We start from the raw sequence: 19,603 nt of genomic DNA, 5'->3' as shown, positions 1-19,603 counted from the left end.
GCGCTGTCCTGAATGTAAGTTGCCTTGAGAGGCTCCTGCATCTGACCTGGGGTAGAAAGGCTGCATCCTGACTACAATTGCAGAGTAGTTTGGGTTGGAGTGATCTCTAAAGGTCATCCAGTCCAACCCCCCTGCAGGCAGCAGAGACATCCCCAACTCGATCAGGTTGCTCAGAGCAACTCTTCAGTCTGACCTTGAATGTCTCCAGGGATGGAGTCTCAACTACCTTCCTGGGCAACCTGTTGCAGCGTTCCAGCATCCTCATGGTGCACAACTTGGTCCTCATATCCAATCTCAATCTGCCCTGCTCTTATTTCAAACCACTGCCCTCATCCTGTCCCCGCGGGTCTTTGCAAACAGTCCCTCTGCAGCCTTCTTGTAGCCCACTCAGGTCCTGGGAGGCTGCTGTTAGGTCTACCTAGAGCCTTCTCTTCTGCAGGCTGAACATCCCCAGCTCCCTCAGCCTGTTCTCATAGCAGAGGTGCTCCAGCCCAACTTGAAGGCATTGCATGACCTGCTCCAGAGTATCAGCCTGCTTCAAAGAGATTGCTCATCAGGTGCTTTAGATAATTATCCTGCACTCCATCTCTGATGGACTGCTACATGTTGAAGCACAAAACCTCCTTATCCCCTCTAAGCTCAGTAGCTGTCACAATCTCTGCATCTCCAACATGTCCATCCCCACAGCATGGAGCCAGCATGTGCAGCTGAAGACTTTTCTGTCTGGGAGCTAACCTTCATCAAGCCCTTTGTCTTCTTTCACCCCAGGGTGAAAAATGGAGATTGATAAGATTCTCATGTCATCCCCAGGGTTTTGTTGTATGCTGGAAGTTGGTTTTGCCCTACTTTGACTGCTCCTATTCACTGTAAATTTGCCCCCACATCTCAGTCAAGCAGCAGTTGTGCATAAAGCAGGCAGTGTGTTTAGGAGCTGCCCATGCAAAAAGCAGTGCCACAGAGAATGGTGCCACATGTCTTCAGATTCCTGTGTTGTTGCCTGTAGAGACACTACCTGTAATCATTCCTGGGAGGCTGGAATGACACATCACTGCAACATTTGTTTTCCACAAGGACGAGTGGTTTCAAATCCTTACTTCCTGGGATGCAGCTAAATGCTATGTTGTTTTTTACATCTGGATTTTACTTCCATAATGCCACAAGGTGGCCTCCAGACAGCACAGCATTGTCACGTCCTCTACAGGATGACATACAGAAGCCTTCTTTTGCTTTATTGCACTACAGGCAAACAGAGCACCACACAAAGACATTTCCCATCTGTACTGCAAGCTCAAGGCAGAGGTCACACTCTGCAGAAGTGGTTCACATGAGACAGGAGACCAGGGCAACATGAAGTGGCTGCAAGGACTTGTGTAGGATGTTCTACAATAAAATCCTAGAATGGCTCAGGTTGGAAAGGACCTCAGAGCTCATCTGCTTCAACTTCCCCACCATGGGCAGGGACACCTCTCAACTAGACTCAGCTGCTCAAGACCTCATCCAGCCTGGCCTTCAACACCCCCAAGCAGGAGGCAGCCACAGCCTCCCTGGGCAGCCTGTTCCAGAGTCTCTCCACCCTCCTACTGAAGAACTTAATTTCCAGCTTCAGAAGACAAGATCTACCCTGTGAAACACTCCCCTGAAGTCCTGCACCTGCCCTGCAATCCATGCCCTTAGACACCTAGGCAGCTTTGCTCATTTTTTTGAGCTACATAACAATAGACCATTTTCATATTTCTCCTTTAACAGTGTGCTGGCAATTTGTAAAGAAAACAAATAGTAGCATAAGTCACCTTCAGATGCCTCTTCTCTTCTAGCTCTTTGCTTTCATTATTTGTAAGTGAATTTGACAGCAGGTTCCTCTGAGAAGCTCTTTAAAATTCCTGATGAACTCCAGGCACCACTGGAAGCTTTACTCACTGCCAGCTCACCCTGAGCCAGCAGTGCCCTCATGCAGCCCAGAAGGCAAATGATGTCCTATGCTGCATCAAGAGGAGTGTGGCCAGCAGGGCAAGAGAAGATTCTGGTCTGTGAGACCCCACTTCAAATACTGCAGTGCTGCAGCCCCTCGACACACACAACTGACTGCTGGTGGTGCCATGAGGAGAAAAAGTGATAAATGAGAGCCAGTAGCTGTAGCAGATGCTGGGTTTCAGCATTTCCTAAAGCAGCAGCAGCTACCGCTTGGCTTCATTTTTCTATCACTACTGGATGCAACAGCAAAAGGTTGGGTTTGCTGGAGCCATCTGCCTCAAATGAGTTTTCCCTCTCATTAAAGCATCTCACTGTTGAGAGGTAAAGCTCAATTATACTCCTGCAAAGATACTGCTAACGATGCTTTGATCAACAGGTACAATACTCCTAAGCACCTATCAATAGACAGTTTCAGGCCTTTACAATCAGTTCCAGGCCTGAATACATTTCCCGGCCAAAATACAGCTATCAGTAAGTGCCTGGAAAAGCCCAGAGCTACGCTGAACAGCAGGGGATGTCGGCAGCAGGATCCTGGAGAGGATCTGCAGAGCTAATGGACAGATGCTGCTCTGCAAAGGAAGGAAAGCAGCATAAGGGCAAATGCTACAGAGGAACCGTTTTATCAAAAAAAAAAACCAAAAACCCAAACCCTTAGTAAAGGCACCAAGAGCTGTGGAGAGAGGGATTTCAGAATACAGAAGTCTATTGTGAGTTTAGATCTAGCAGGTTTATGCAGGAAGACAGGTGGGCTTGCAGTTGCTTCCCCATCAGCAGAATTTTTGATATGAGAGCTGCTCCATGCCAAGCAGATGTGGGTGAGTCACTAGAGGATTAATTCTCGTTTAGGGCAAAAGCAATCCAGGAGGTTCCTGAAATACACTGATGATCACTTCCTATGCAAGTGCTACAGGAACCAACCAGAAGGTGTGGTGCTGGACCCTGTTCTCAGCAGCAAGGAGGGGCTGGTGGGGAATGTGAAGCTCAAGGGAAACCTTGGCTGCACGGATCATGAAATGATGGAGTTCCAAGATGCCAGGGCAGGGAGGAGAGCTCACAGCAGCATTGTGTGAGCAAGGCATGTTCTTGCTGCCCAGATCCCTGGTCTTTTTCTGTGGGCTCACAAAACCATGAGAGGTATAAAAGCTTGGGAAAAAAAAAATAATTCAAAGGCCTGTACTCAGAGTAGGGGGCAAGAGAGTGAATGAGAAAAAACACCTAACAAAAGCAACTCAGCTCTCCACAGCAGGACTTCTTAACTAGCCCCCAGTGCACCATGTGTACACGTTCAGAACTGTGGATGTTTCCAGTCCTTGGTGGATATTCATGTCCCAAACCCACCTGCATACATCCACAATGCAGCAGCTGATGACTGGAACAGCCATCTCTGTGCATATGGCTCTGCCGCTCCAGTGTTAGTGTAAGGTGGGGGACCACCCACAGCTGCCCTGAGTTACTCATACAGCAGCAGCCTCTAAGTTTTCACAGTGTGATGGCACTAAGCAGTAATTTGGGTTGTAGTGAAAACCTGGAAGACTTGAGATACAGGACATCACACCTGAGAAACCAGTGTGCCAAACATGAAGGCATTTTGTTCTCACTTGGATAAGTGACAAGGCTGGTGTGGAGCTGGGAACTTAGCCAAGCAGATGTGCTCCAGCATGTCAGAGGGGTGGAAGTGCAGCAGCTGGGAGGAAACGTGACTGCTCTGCAAGCAGTCTCCAGCCTGCCCTTGTGGAGTGCCTCCCTGTTGTGGAATTCAGCACACAGGACTGGAAAGGCTTCTCTGCCGTCCAACCTGAATCTCCAGCTATCACCAGCACCCTTCTTGGGGGATGTCCAGAACAGAACACTCCCCCTCCCCAGCACGAATCTTACAAGTGCATTCCCTACAGCAGCAGTGGGCCACAGAATTTTGTTTGTGCTTAAGCTCTCAACCTCCTTTAATGATTCTTGATGCCATTGCTCAGAGGGCAGCATTACCCCACCATACAAAGACTAGAAACCCTCATCTCCAGAACATCCTCTCCAGCAGAAAGCACCTTAGCTGTGATGCCTTCCAGAACACCCACACAAATCCACATTTAGAAGCATCACAGAATGGCTGAGGGTGGAAGGGACCTCAGAGCTCATCTTCTCCAACCTCCCAACCATGGGCAGGGACATCTCTCAACTAGACTTATCCAGCCTGGCCTTGAACATCCACAGCCTTCCTAGGAAGCTTATTTCCAAGCATCTAAAAGTTCTTCCCAAGAAAATTGAATGACAGTTGCTGCAATGGCCAGGGCTTGCTCACAGGCAGCCACCCAGCACATTCTTATGCTACCTCTGGCTGTTAGCACAGAACTACTTCACAATTAATGCTTAATATTGACTGTCAAGCATTTGGGCTCATTTAAACATCAAGCTTTTGGAGTTACCAGAACACAAGGCAGAGAACAGAACATGCCAGTTATTCTTCAGTCCTGCATTGCTTTACTGCTTCTCTAAAAATAGCCACAACCTTACAAAACAAAAATAAAACATTTTAAAAATTACTCTTAATAGAAAAAATTAAAATAAATTTAACCCCCCCAAAGTTTTACCATTACCTGTACAGCAATGAAGTAACTCAACAAGGTTTGGGTTTCCTTTTCAGTCAAACTTTATGTTATTGTTAATAGCACACAAAGATGTCTGCACCTTTTAGCTTCAAGACAAAGAAATATTACCAGACAGCAAGAATTAAGACTTCTGCTCTCCAAACTGAATACACAATAAGCATTTCCTCTCTGCATTTACTGTGGTAGTTTCATCAGCATGGAAAAAGTTTTGTTTCTTACAGCCAGAAGTTGCCAGGACTTCACCTCCCCAGTGATCCATCATTCCACCTTTACCTAGGCAAAGCAAGTAACAGAATGCTGTGTCCATTTCTGGACTCCTCAGTTCAAGGACCTCAGGGAACTGCTTGAGGAAGTCCAGCACAGAGCCAGAGCTTCTGCAAGCAGTGGAACATCTGTGAGGACAGGCTGAGGGAGCTGGGGCTTGGAGTAGAGGAGCCTGAGGGCTGCTGCTAAAGACTGCCCTGCACGTATCAGCAGGATGAAGCCAGGCTCTGCTTGGGGATGGCCAAGGGGCACTGGGCACAAGCTGGAGCAGAGGAGGTGTCACAGGAGGGAAAACTCTGTCTCTCTGAGAGTGTTGGAGTCCTGCAGCAGGATGTCCAGAGAGACTGTGGAGTCTCCTTCTCTGGAGACATTCCAAACCCACCTAGATGTGTTCCTGTGTGACGTCCCTGGGTGATTCTGCTCTGGCAAGGTGGTTGGACTGGATGATCTCCGGAGGGCCCTTCCAACCCCTACCATTCTGTGACTCCGTAACAGCACAGCAGATTCATGTGATAACACAACGTGGTAGCAGTGAAATCTGCATTCTCCTACCAGCTGAATGTTTGTGCAACTTCTCCATTTGGAACCAAATGTGCCACAGGCTTCTCGGATGTGGCAATAATGCTCCTGTGAAACCTTGCTTCCAAAAATTATTTAACACTTGCAGAAAACAAGTTTGTCTCACTGAGAAGAGAGATAGAATAAAAGCCTGATGCCAGAGATAGCAACTGGCTGTTTCTGAAACTGGAACACTAATTGTAGTACCTGAGCAAGTCTTTCAATCCATGCATTATCCACAAGATCCAAACTTCAGTTTTTCAAAGTCAAGTTCAGATTAAAGAGAACTTGAAGAGCCCTAAACCCACCTGACAAGAGCTATTTGATACTGCAAGTTACTTTCAAGAATAATGCCAGGGTGCAGATAGATTCCAACACCTACAGCCAAAAGAACAGGCAGTACTGGAGCATACCACCTTCATGTTTAGATTCAGGTTGTTTTGCAATGCACACACTGCTTACCAAGCCAGAACCAAAACTAATCAAGAAAACCACAGAATGGCTTACATGGAAGGGATCTCGGAGCTCTTTTGCTCTGACCTACCCCACCAAGGGTAGGGACACCTTGCAACTAGATGCAGCTGCTCAAGGCCTAATGCCAGCCTGGCCTTCAATACCCCCTGGTAGGAGGCAGTCACAGCCTCTCTGGGCAGCCTATTCCAAAGTTTCACCACCCTCACACTGAAGAGCTTCTTCCTCAGCTCCAGTCTAATGCTGCTCTGCCTCAGCTTCAAACCATTCCCCCTCATCCTGTGTCCACTGCAATTAGCAGGTATTAACAAAATCTCTCTGGAAAGCTTTCACAATTGATTCAAAAGGAAGAGTTTTAAATAGCCCTGTGTTTGAGCTTGCATTTCTCTCTTCCCTACCTCTAGCAACAGATACTCAGAGTGTACTTCACGTAAAAGCAGGAATCACATTATGAAGTGCTGACCAAGAGATGCAAGGTGTGGGTGTGAAATAGACTAAAGCTAAACGGAAGGGTTTAAGACAAACCAGGTCATGTAAGCAAGGAACAAACCAAGCCTTGAGAAATAGATGAGCACTACCAACATAAACTTGCTCAGCCTATGATCAGGGAAACCTCACCTGCATCCTTCACAGATTACTGTGTGGAAGGTAGACTGAAGGCAAATTGAACGGAGCAGTCTGGTTCTTAGCAAGGCTATTAAAGACTGCTTCTGTCTAATACAGCAGCCCCAAAGTTCCTCCCACAAATGTTTTCATAAAGCATTGGCCTTGTACCAGAGTTGGAATCATTTCACACCAGGAGCAGGATCTGTATGGGTTTGTATTCTCAACCACCTGTTCCCTTTGAGCCAGAAAACTGGGCACAAAACACAGCTGCGAATCTCCACACTGGTGAAATGGAAGAGCTGGCAACATCAACTGGCAAAAGCAACCACTTGCTAGTTGAAACACTCCACTTCCTAGTCTCCATACCAAAAAAACCCCAAAAATAAAACAACAACAAAAAAAACCCACCCACTCTTTAAAGAATGAACACCCAAACCACCAATCAGCACTGCAGCATCCACCTCTCAAACTTCTCTGTTCACTGCACAATGCACAAAGACTGACTCCAATCTTGCCTGCTGCAGACAAGGATTCAGCTTCCTTTGGTACCTATCTGGTGTAACAGTGAGGCTGGTGGCAGTCAGAGGGCTCCCATGCCTCCTGCACCCCAACTATTAAAACTACAACCTCTGGTAACAGTAAGGCAGTTGTCAGAAAGGGAAAGATCATTTCAGTTCTCTCACTGCAGCAGGTTAGCTCCTGGAGGGCTGGTGCCAATTTGAGAGCACTGCTAAGTAGCTTGCACTACCTGTGCGATCCAAGTGTGTTCCACTGCAGAGTAATTTTAACTAAGAAATAGGTCTAACTCCTTCAGGTTGGAGCCATACATCATGAAGACATGCTAACTTCTTTGTAGCCAGCTAATGAACAGGGCAGCTTCTACCATCTCCACTCTTTAGCCAGCTCTCAGCATTATCTAAACTTTGACTCTTACCTCAACAAAATACTGGAGAGTTTTTAGCTCTGTGGAAAAAGGCAGTTTGCTGGAAGTCTTCATGTCAGGTTAGGGGATGGGCTGAGCCCCAGTTCATGCTTCAAATAAAAACCCTTCCAGCAAACACCAAGGCAAAGCCATTAATTTCATATCAAATGGTGTAACATGAAGAACAGCTCTGCAGAGCCATCCCTCATCCATGCTTCTGTAGCACAAAACCACACAGATTAAAGGAACCATTCTGCCTGGGTACTTGGACACATCCTAGCAAGAGTTCTTTCAGAAAATATGCCATAAAGATCAGCATTTATACACAGGATTGCCCACAATGCTTAGCTTCAATGAAGAGCACACAAGTTGAACCTCAATGTCAGTGTGAATAGTTTAAATAAGATCATGACAAAGAAATTCTACAATGGAGACACCAGAATCCTGTTCTTACAATCTAGTAGCTGCCTGAACACAGTAAAAACCCAGGACATTTAAAATAAGGCACAAATCCTACTGACTTACGTTTAATACTGTATTATTGATGCTGGCAAAAGACAACCATTGGCAGTTAAAAAGAATGCATTCTTTTATTATGTATTTCTCAATAACAAGCCTCAAAGTCAATCTTACCTTGCCACTAGAACAAAAGCACCACCCACAGATAAGACTTGGAATTCTACATGTGGCCATGGATTTACATTACAAGCCCATGGATTTACATCTACTGTCAGGCTGCATTTTGAACATTAGAGCCATTCACTTCCATCAATTACAATGATTACTTCTTGGATTATCAGCAGTAAGTGGCCAGGAGTTACTTCATTTTGTCTTTTTAAAAGCAAACAGGAGAAAGGAAGAGCTGAGTTTGCATCACCTTTGCAGTATTTTCATGGAGAGAGAACCTAAGAGTTTCAGCAATTGCTACCCAAAGGCCGGACTTTGCTGCTCTCACGCTGGAGTGCTCAATGGAACAGTAATCTAGGAATGGCATCACACTGGGGCTCCTTTACAGTTTAAGCTGCCAGCAACAACATCTGAAAACGTATTAAGGGCTACCTTGAACCCCGAGTGCAAAATCTTTCCATCAGTCCCTCCTGATTCTAGCAGAAGCAATGTGGCTGTGTGCATATCTCCAGATTGAACTATGGAGCCCTCGGGGTCAGCATGTCCCAGAAGCTCTTCCCTGGGAAGTCCAAAACCTTTGGTTCAGAGAATACTCAAAGGAACAAAAGCACCAAGTTCTGAGGACAGATTTCCAGTTGGCCTTCACAAGTCAGCAACAATAAAGAAGCAAAACAAAATGAAGCAACAGGAGGCCTAAAGCTGTGGACCACTACCAGAGTTTAAAATTGATTTATTTCTTCTGTAAAGCAAAAACCACTTAGGGCTATCCAAAGACTTTTCTCCTGCACATTAGTAAAAGTGCATTATGCTTAATTCTACCCTTAAGTACTTAAAAGGGAGAGGACTATTTGGTGCTGGATGCTGTGCACATAGATCAAAGTGAACAGCTGGCACTTAACGATATTTGAAGTGGCAAAGCAGCTTCCTAAACACAAAAAAGGCAAGAGCAAGCCTAAACCCAGAACTGCTCCAGAGCTATGCAGCTAGAGCACTTCAATTAAACCAGCACAGGATAGCAGCAGGACAGTAAAAGCTGTTACCTGTATTTTGAATGCTAGTGTGGGGAGGAATTGGTCACCAGAGATCAAGCCAGAACTGGATTTCTTCTGAAAAAGCTGTCAGTTTCTGAAAGGAGGTAGTACAAAAAGGGTGCAATTGCAGTAGCAGGGCCGCAGCTGGCTGTAAACATTTCCAACAAACATAAATACCTAGGATAAAAAGCACTGGGAAAGAGATTATTCTAGAAATTTCTTTTAGAAACTTGAGAAGAAAAAAAAACAGTAGATATCTTTAATATGTTTACTTGTTTGCATGTAGTTTAAATGATACAGGAGGAGATTACTGCGTTAGAAATCCACACACAATATAAAAACATTTGTTAGCCAGGAATTCACCACTCTACTGCCAGCTACAAGAGCTGCTGAGCCAAGTGGCACTTCAGGTACTTCTCATAGCTTTCATCCATCAATCTTTGTGTGCAACGTTTCAGTAACTACACAAAGTCAAACCCTGATTTTGGAGTTTTTTTTCAATCACAATCCGAAGGTAATAACTATTTGCATCTTAACACATTGGCTTGTTGAAACACTAATAAGGCATTAAGGCATCCTTGCTGGAGTTTCTCAATAGTGCAAACAAAATCTGCCTTGAATAATTTCATTAAAACATTGAATATTCCAAAGGGATTTTGATGAGATTGGAAGATAGTTGTGCATTTTGGAGTTCTCTTGTGAAAGAAATACTCAAGAGCTCTCAATGCTGATTGCTGTTGATAGTTCCTCATACACTGGTTCTGCTGTCTTGTCATTCATCTTCTTTAACTCAATGCTGTAGTAAAATCCAGTAGCCTTTAAAGGAACATCTATAACTGAGTGAATCCCAAATGCAGCAAAGGCATACAGTTTTCCTAGTGCACTTCCACCTCACTGAAGTGAAAGTTGCTCCTACAAGACATTTTTTTCCACTTCAATGTGAAGTAGATGGTTAGGATTTTGTTAGTGGTTTCATCAAACAGCTTGACAGTTCTCTTCTCCCAGTAGTTCTCAGAAGGCTTTCAGAAACAGTCCATATTTCATGGATACTTCAGGGGATTATTTCACCACAGAAGCAGTTTCCCACTCTTGTCAGTGTAGCTGTAATAAATAAGCATTTACATCCTAGAAAGAAAGAAGGAAGGAGAAATTGTTTGTGGTGTTACTCACAGTTGTGCCATCAATGGTATGGCTGAGGCAGGGGAACCAGAATCATTAACTTTAGGTCAAATTTCAGCATGAGTTATCTTCAACATTACTTTCAATGGCATTTCTTTATGTACTAGAACAGTCTACAAGGAAAGTGGATTAGATTGAATTGGTTACTTTGGAAGCTATCTTTGCACTGCTCCCTGCAGGCACGGGCAAGAAAACCATCATAAGATCCCCCTTAATTAATTGGTTTCAAATATATCATTTTTCTTCACCCCACTGCTCCAGCACTCGTGTGCTACTCCTTTTGTTTCTAACTTGCTCAGGTAGCCTTGGCCACAGTCTATCCTGACATTTATTAGTGTGGCCAGTTCTGGGCTCCCCAGTTCAAAACAGACAGGGAAATACCGGAGAGAGTCCAACAGAGGCTATGAGTATGATGAAGGGACTGGAACATCTGTTTGATGAGGAAAGGCTGAGAGACCTGGGCCTGAGAAAGACAAGACTGAGGGAGGACCTTTATTAATATTTTTAAGTATATGAAGGGTGGGTGTCAGGAAGGGGGCAATCTCATTGCAGTGGTAGCCTGTGGCAAGACAAGGGGCAACAGAGAAACTGAAACAAAGGAAGTTCCGCCTTAATGTGAGGAACACACACTTAACTGAAAGTCCTAGAGCAGGCTGCCCAGAGAGGTTGTGGAGTCTCCTTTGGAGACATTCCAAACCCACCTGGATGCATTCCTGTGTGACCTGCCCTAGGTGACTCTGCTTTAGCAAAGGGGTTGGACTCTCAAAAGGTCCCTTCCAACTCCTAACATTCTGTGATATCAAGAAGCAGGTGAGTGAACAGAAAGGGAACTTGAATCCTAGAAAACAAACTGACCCTACCCATAACTGCTGCCTTGAGCTGTCACAAGAACTAGACAGCCTACATTCAAACCTCCCATTGCTCTGCCAGAGAAGAGATGCACAACACTTTGATGACAAGTTCTGTAGGCACAGAACATGCATTCCACAAAGCTTCTTCAGACGCAGAGCATGCAATCTCAAAGTTGTTTTCAAGTTCTCTTAAATCTTGAGCACAACCAAGTATCAGCTTTAAAGTCTTCTCTCATTACCCTCATCAGGTAGCTCTGTCGAGCTCCTTCCTCTAAGTCTTGATGCCTAACCTCAGAAAGTGATATTTAGAGATGAGACCATGGGGAATAAATCATAAACTTGCTGACATCTCACCATAAGGTGTCAAGAAAGACAAACAAGGTTTCAGTTCATGTGGGGACACTATGAACTCTACAAACTCAGTTTTCTAAACATTAGGCCAGCAATAAGCTTGAGACTTCAGGAAGTTGTCAGTAGCTAAAGTCGTCATATGTGCAAATGCTGACAGCATTGCTGGGCTCAGGTTCCACATGCTGCAGTACACTCACAATAGTGGGAACAGAAGATGACAGAGGAAAAAAAAAAAAAAATCTGTATTTTCACAACCTTCCTACTCATCTGGGCCCACTTCACAGCACTTTTAAGGCTTATTGCTAAAGAGAAAAAGATAAGGAAAAATCACTGTTGGCATTCTAAACCACATTGCTATTAGCAAGGGGAATTTAACACCAGACTTCCGTAGTCATCACAGAAACAGAGAATGGCTCAGGTTGGAAAGAACCTCTGAGCTCATCTACTCTAACATCCATAACATGGGCAGGGACACCAGTCTCATCACCCTTGTACTGCTTCTTCCTCAACTTCAATCTAACCCTGCTCTCCCTCAGCTTCAAACCATTCCCCCTTGTCCTGTGTCTAGACACTGATGAAAAGTCCCTCTGCAGCCTTCCTGCAAGATCCCTTCAGCTATTGGTAGGCAACTCTAAGGTCCCCCTTAGGAGTGTTCTGTCCAGGCTGAACACCCCTAGCTCCCTCAGCTTGTCCTCATAGCAGAGCTGATCTAGTTGGATCAGCTTTGTGGCCTCCTCTGGACTCTCCATCAGCTCTACATCCTCCTTCTGCTGGGGACATTAGAAAAGGAAGCAAGGTCTTAGCAGAACAGACTATTCTAATTGTTATAATTACTGTAAATTACAGTTATTATAATCGTGCAATCTACTTAAGCAGTAGTAGAAAATAAAGGTGTTTCTATCTGCTTAAGTAACATGACATGAGAGGAATACTGCAAGTGATACAACTATGTTCACTATTAACCGTAAGTGGAAGTGGATTACCTTAGCTATATTACCAGTATATCCCGGAACCAGAGTCAGATGATTCTCCTGCTCCCATAATCCACTTAATTGTTGTTTTAAAATATGAATATTTCTGGAAGAGAATGAACATTTTGTAACATTTATATTACATTGCAGTAGACTTTTTGACTGAAACATTTAATACTGCACAGACTTAGGCTACATGATAGATACTGCCATAGAAACATTTGGACACTTCAAAAGTGATTTGGAACTGATCAGATCAGGTCTACAGCATTTGGACAAGCCCTGATGGTCTACATATAGAAAAATAATCTAAAAATCCAATCCATGACAATCCCCAAAGTAAGTTTCCAAAGCTTGTGTCTTAGGAACAGACTTTTCAGTACTTCAGCTTTTACTTTCAACTAATTTTCACAGAATCACAGAATTAACCAGGCTGGAAGAGACCTCTGAGACCATCAAGTCCAACCTGTCACCTAACCCTTCTAATTAACTAAACCATGGCACTAAGTGCCTCATCCAGCCTTCTTTTAAACACTTTTTTGTAGTTATTTCATGCTTTTACTGCTCCAAGTCAAACAGATTAAGATAAAGCTACAGGAACACACTGAAATAGCTCCCAACGTTGTACTCACCCATCCTCTGCCTTTTCTGTATGTGCAGATAGTTCTGACCACCATCTTTTAATGACGGCCTGAAGCCAGTTTAAACCAACTATCACGTACCTGTAACAACAGATTTTACATTATGCTTTTTCCCCCCCTCCCTCCAATGTCTCCAAGCATCAAGATGAACAGGTGAGCCACTCAAAGTAACAAGGTTTCTATTCTGGGTTAAAAAAAAAAATCTAAACTGGCAGGTTTAAACACTTGAAAATACAAAATAAAACCATAGGCAAACAATTAATCGAAGCTTTTGTTGTATAAGCAGAAATTCTTCAGGCACTTTGCCTTTATTTCATGTTCTCAAGCACACTAAAATCTTGGGACAGTTTTGGTTTACTGTCTAGGACAAACCCACCTGCACAAGGGCAAAGCCATTTATACAAGGCTAAGGACTGGGGGAAGAAGTTTTTGCACCACATGCTTGTTAAAGCAAAAAAGACCACAGGAAAGTTCTGCTTCAGGGTGGTACTCTCTGAGGAAGGCAGAGTTGGGAGAAGGGGCAGAAGAAGCAGGAGTCAGATGATTAAACACCAATTCATTTCTAGGGCCCTGCACAGCCAGCAAGCAACAGCACTTTGAAAACTGATACTTACTCTTCATATTTGCTTTTAAGCAGTGACTTCACTAAAGGCAGAAGATCTACACAGCAGCCAACTGAAATATATGGTTTTTCTTCCTGTAAACTTAAACAAGAAGATGTTTCAGAAGGGCTTGGACTTCAGTGTGGCCACAGCAGATTCTTAGCCCCTACTCCTTTTCATTTGTACCTGTTTGTAAGCACAGGAAGGCAGTCTACCACCACTCCAAGGTCCTGTATCCTAGAAACATTAAGAAGAGAATCAGCAATGTTGCTGGAGGTTGGAGCACATGCTTCTACTGACATTCAGAGAGCATTTGTGGAACTCCACACTGCAGCATATTTAAGATTGCTACCACTACAAGAATACAGAAGAAGGGACACTTGGTTTACCTCACTAAGTAGGCTACTAGTTCACTTATACTTCTCCTTCTCCAAAAAGTTAAAGCTACATTCAGCCTCAGATTCCTGCTGAAAAGAACTTGAGCCATAGTTTCATGGTCCTGAGAAACCTGTGGATTTAAAAAACAATGATAAAAGCTTAGGCCAAGTTAAGTACCCAGCACCAACAAAATCAGCTGCTCTGTAGTAACTCAGATATCCTTTCCTACCTGTACACTACTAAATTTAGTTAAAACATGGCTTTAAAATCCATACGTTTTCCTCAAAATGGAGGAGAAAAAGATCAGACTACTCAAAAGCTACAGCAGTGAGGTCTACAGACAGCTAAAGAGAGTTATCTGAATTAAATGGAGCACTCAGGAGCATCAGCCTGTAATTCTGACCAGCTCTGACAACTTCTTCCTTAGGTTCTTATTGACAAAATTTAGACAAAGAACTCCATCTGTTATTCTGACCCTTGCCAGGAAAGGTTCATTTCTGAAGAAGCCTGTTCTCAGAATGAAGTTCAGCTATGCTGTTAAAATGGATCTTTGACCAGAACAAGCACTGCAGTGACGCTCATTTCTCAAAGCAGCTTGCCAGCCATCTGTAGGTGGTGATCTGGTCTTCAGTTTACAAGACGACCAACCTTCCTTGGCCTTTGTTTCTTTACTCTTCTTTCTGCAAGTTCTTTACTCCAGCAATTCTGCTGCTCCTTCCTTAAAAATACCAAGCTCAACAGTGCCACAGACTTGTACCCTCCAGTCCACTGGACTCTCTGGCAGCCCTCAGCATAGTCTTTGGTCTTATCTTTCCTGCCATGCTTCGCTTAAAATACCTGCAGGGCTGAGCAGGCAGCAAACAGCCATGGTGATGGAAATGGAAACTTCAACATTACAGGCCTTATATGGCTTGTCACAACATCTGTTTTATCTAGCTAGCAACCTCTGAGCCAGTTTCAGAAGCCCTGCAAGCATTTGCTGGGGTTTACCAAGCAATCTTCAGAAGAAATGCAGCTTTATACAAAGGCTGAAGGTAGCTTCACACACACTGAACTATTACTGCTGGTGACAATGGTCCTATCCATTTTACTAACACTTCCACACCTCCACGAGTGTGCCCCTGGCTGTATGTCATGCCAGGTCATGAAACCCAGCCACCTTAAACCAACACTTTCCCCAGTGCTGCTACAGTTTTAAACCAGACTAGCACAGCAGAGCTGAACTGCTGTGCTGTCAAAAACATGGGCAAAAGTGGCAGGACAACTGTTGGCAACTGTATCACAATAAACTGATCAATAAAAAGACTGCAAACCACATCTGACAAAAAACAACTCTTTGTAAACTTTCCCAGTTGACCACACAGGAAGCCCTAGCAGGAATACTTCTGGTTTGAACTGAAGTTTGCTTAGCTCAACTGACCTCTGAGAAGAATCCACTGTATTTGGAGGAGGGGCCTTCTGTTTGAGAGGAGCCAGAGTCACTGGAATTCAGCAAGTGGGTCCGGCTATCATTATGCAGCTTTGCTGGCAGATTTCCGGCACAAGCCAGTTCATTTTCTTTATTTGCCATGTCACAGCCCCTAGATTTAGGGAACTGTTTCTTTCTGTAACAAGGCTTTGGACTATAACAATGAACTTTCCTTTTACAACACACTACTTTGAAAAGAGAGAGGGGACTAGTCACCGTTTTTCCAACTGTTACTCTGCAACAAGAAAACAAGATTTTAGTGCAAGTTGTCCCAAACCCAAGCAATAGGTCATGTTGTTAAGCTCAAATATCTCATTGGGAATTCAGCTGTCATCTTGCAGGTTACTCAGAACTTTTTGTCCCCAAGACACTTTTATGACATTTGTGCTGTCATTTGGGTGCTACCACCCATGATCTTCTCCTGCTTGTATGAATGCAGAGACAAATCCCAAGTACTGTCAGTAAGATTGGGGGGTTGTGTGTGTAAATTTATCTTTGCTCCATTTTTCATTTGTGCCTGTTTGGGTGATGCAAGAGTCAAGCTACTTTTTGCTCCCTGTATCCCTCTCACTTGAAACTGAGGACTCCATAGAGCACTGCTCTCCTACCTGTTTGTGTATGAAGCCAGCTGTTTTGGAGATTTCTTACCCTAAGTGAAGAAGAACAGAGAAGACAAAGAAGCTGTATCACTAAAAAGGCTCTAACACTCCCCCAGTTTGCCACACAACAGTCCTGCATTTACCATAGGTTTCCTACCTTTCACCCACTCTCCCTATTCTGCAACTAAAGCATAGCTACACGAACCTTCTGTTAATCATGAAGGATTTCACAGTGACCTCTAGATGAACCAGCTCTCCCACAGCTGTCCTTAGAGCACCACAGGCAGCTCGAAGTACCTTGGCCAAGATGTGGAATTGTGACATCAGAGAGATTCCTTAGTTACTAGCAAACTAAAAGTTGAGAGTAATATAAAAAGCCTGCTGGAAGCTGATGACACCACTTTTTGCACAGACGTTTAAAGGCCTGTAGTACCACAGATGCCAGCTTTGGGAGGGATGGCAACACGACATCACCACACCAAAGCACAACAACAGGGAAGTCCTGTAGACAACTCCAGCTAGATTATCTTGAGTTCGTTTGTATGAAACTTTTGATTAACAGCCTGACACCACCTGGCCTGCACAGAACAGAGATCTAACGAAATCACAAAATTCATTTGAGGCTCTGACACAGATTAGCAAACCCTCAGAAAATCAAGCAATACACTTTGAAGAGGTGTGTTGCTTATAATAAAGAGGAGCTGAATTGGGATGAACACATGTATTTTTTCCTATCAGTAATGATGAAAATTTTTAATAAGCACTAAGATGCTCCCATTAGAAATCTGCATTTTCACCTCAATAGGCCCTGCACTCACTGCAGGCATTTCACCTTGCAAATACTACCAGCAGTATAAATGGTCATTCTTCACAGCAGCAAGATAACACCACAAGGCTTTTTCACTAAAACCAAGTCATAAAATGCAGGTTTTATTAAACTTGTTCGATAAGCAAACAGATACAGAAGATGCTAGCATCTTCACCACTGTCTGAAGTGATCTTACAGTGAGTTTACCTCTCCAGCACTTCCTCCATGCTCAGTACCCTACTCTATAGCCAGTATTTGGCTGGAGGTTATAAGAATGTTTTTGACTGGCAAGACTCCAATGAAAGTATGGGTGCTACTCCTAGACAACTGTGGGAAATCAGGCTGTATCGTAACAATTCCATGCAGCTATTTCACTTACCCACCTCCCACATGTAGCTCTCTTGGCAAAAGAGAATTTTTGCTGATAGATTTCCTCCGCTGCAACAGTTCTTGGCTAGACTTCAGAAGAGCAGGCCTGAGTAAAAAACCTTCTCAGTCCCTGCTGCCCAGGAGGACAATACAATGCACACCCCTGTGCAGTCACTGCTGCGCCTGTCACAGTGCAGTTTCCACAAAAGAATTGCTGTTCAAGTTCTGTGGCACATTTAGAGACCAAATGGCCGATGGTGCTGTGCCTCTCAATCTAGACTGCTCAGAGCCATCAACTTATTGAACCTTTACTTCAGCTTCATCAGAGGACATAAAAATAAAACAGACAACCCAAACCCCAGAGCTTACCTCCTTCATGATCTTTTTAGTGGAAGAGGAGATCCTTTTTCTGGGGAGATCAATGGGATGACCTTCAATATGTAATACTTTCTGTTTTCTACCATTGTGGGCTTCAGATGCCATAATCTCTCAAATCCCTGTTTCCAAGGGAAAAACATTTAGTTGTATTTCTAAAACAGGCACTAAACTTTCTTCAAGTGCAGCTGGCAAAACCACCTAAGAGTTCATCTATCAGCACAATGGTTCATCATATAAATAATCCAAAGACATCACTCTTTAACAAGTGTTAGCTGGAGCTCTTACCATTAATAACATGCTGATCACCACTTCAAAATTCCTATCTAGTTTTCCAATAAAAGGGAACAAAAAACAGCCTCCAGGAAGACACAGAAAGGAGAGGAGCCACAGAAGATCTTCCAATGCAGTAGCTAAAGGCCAGCAATTAAACAGGTGAAAGATCTTCTTTTCATACCAGCTTAGGGCACCTGCACTGAGAAGCTGCACACACAAGAATTCAAATAATGGATAAGGCAATTTGTGAGACTTTCCTCCATAGCTGACCCTAGGAATTTCATTGGCTACTTAAAGAAAAATAATTGGTCCCACAATTGTTGGAAAGTAAGGAAAGGCAGCTAAATAAAATTCCTGTTTTTCAGGAGGAAGGCAAACCTTGGAAATGGCAAAGGTTAAAAACAAGGAAGTGACAAAAAAATCTCTCTAATTTATTGGGAAATCCACCCCTTGCCCATTTTTCTCAGTACACAGCTTTGGCTATTTTTCAAACTATAAAAATACTGAGTAGGTATGGAATGAGGCCAAGAGAATGCCTCAAGTACATTGTCTAGATGCATGCAAATACTCCTCCAGGACCAAACCAAAGACTCAGACAGCACTACAGAGGGGTTGGCAGGTTTTAAGTGATCCAGATAATGCACAGTTTGAGACTGGATTAAACCAACTACATCACCAGGGAGCACTACCCCAAAATGGTTTTGCTAGACACTCTACCTTACCTTTAAAAGCCAACCACTTGCTCCAATTGTGTTTTCCCCCAAAATGGCAAAAGTTTGACCCTGGCATGAGTGTGCCCATCTCACCCCTCCACCTTCAGTACCAACACAGGCCTGTCCCTTCCCCTCTCTGCAGCAGATTTACCCCTGTATTTAAAAACAACGAGCACTGAAAGCCAGATGGGAAACAGCTTATTAACCACAGCAGAGCTTTCAATGCAGTAGCTAAAGGCTGGCAAACAGGTGGCAGGCTCAAAACAAAGCAGGTAGTATATTTTTTCCCTGAGGTTTAGAAGAAACCCCAAGAATGAACAAGTTCTACTCTGCTTATTAGATGGCTACAAACATTATTTGGACTCTAAAAGGGCTGTATGTTAAACATTAGGCTTGGAGCACAACACAAAGACAGACAACTGAACTTAAAACAACTGTCAACCCCAAACAAATCCAATAATGAAGACAGACAGCTAGGAGAGCTTGGAAAAGTCTGGAGGTATTTTTTGGTGGTTCCGGTTGGGGTTTTATCCTCTTTGAGAATGTTGCTGAGGGGAAAGCAATAAACCCCAGATGTTGTTGCAGAGCTCTGCCCCATAGAATAATCCTATCAGATGCTAAAAAAATCCAATCTTTATTCCTGAAGAGTACTTCTTGCAACTAGTCCCATGACACACTGAGAGCTCACCAACACTGTGCAGAAGAACAAGCTGTCCTTAACTTGCTTATTAAATGATCTCAAACTACTCTCCTCTTTCAGGCTAAGCAGTAGGCAACAGTCTGATCTCCAACATGTAAGACAGTGCTGTTAAACTGGAAAGAGAAATATGAAGTGTCAGAAGGCTAGACAGAAATGTCTTACCAAAGCAGCTCAATTAGCAGCTCAGTGCTTGGATCCTAGGCGCTGTAGAGCCTGGATTAACAGTTCAGAATACCTGAGCTGGAGAGACACTGTCCTGGAGGGAAGGTGGT

General features: G+C 43.8%; 1 protein-coding gene across 3 annotated transcripts in view; it reads right to left on the bottom strand.

Moving 5' to 3' along the window:
- Positions 1–7,963: 7,963 nt before the first annotated feature.
- The window catches only part of KATNBL1 (katanin regulatory subunit B1 like 1), an 18,591-nt gene continuing 6,951 nt past the window's right edge, over positions 7,964–19,603 (bottom strand). For 2 of the 3 annotated variants that reach the window (XM_064147669.1, XM_064147659.1), the window contains exons 2-10: positions 17,637–17,764; positions 16,100–16,140; positions 15,444–15,726; positions 14,035–14,153; positions 13,832–13,882; positions 13,658–13,747; positions 13,035–13,124; positions 12,415–12,508; positions 7,964–10,175 (exon numbers count right to left, since the gene is read on the bottom strand). In XM_064147669.1, coding sequence (XP_064003739.1) covers positions 10,143–10,175; positions 12,415–12,508; positions 13,035–13,124; positions 13,658–13,747; positions 13,832–13,882; positions 14,035–14,153; positions 15,444–15,726; positions 16,100–16,140; positions 17,637–17,750 — 915 coding nt within the window. In that variant the 5' untranslated portion in view covers positions 17,751–17,764 and the 3' untranslated portion in view covers positions 7,964–10,142. Of the gene's footprint in view, positions 10,176–12,414; positions 12,509–13,034; positions 13,125–13,657; positions 13,748–13,831; positions 13,883–14,034; positions 14,154–15,443; positions 15,727–16,099; positions 16,141–17,636; positions 17,765–17,930; positions 18,021–19,603 lie in introns of those variants that run through there. The other variant, XM_064147678.1, reaches the window with a different exon arrangement.

This window comes from Pogoniulus pusillus, chromosome 1, assembly GCF_015220805.1.
Source record: "Pogoniulus pusillus isolate bPogPus1 chromosome 1, bPogPus1.pri, whole genome shotgun sequence".
NCBI lineage: Eukaryota > Metazoa > Chordata > Aves > Piciformes > Lybiidae > Pogoniulus > Pogoniulus pusillus.
Note: the sequence above shows the minus strand (reverse complement) of the source record. Positions and strands in the feature narration are given on the sequence as shown.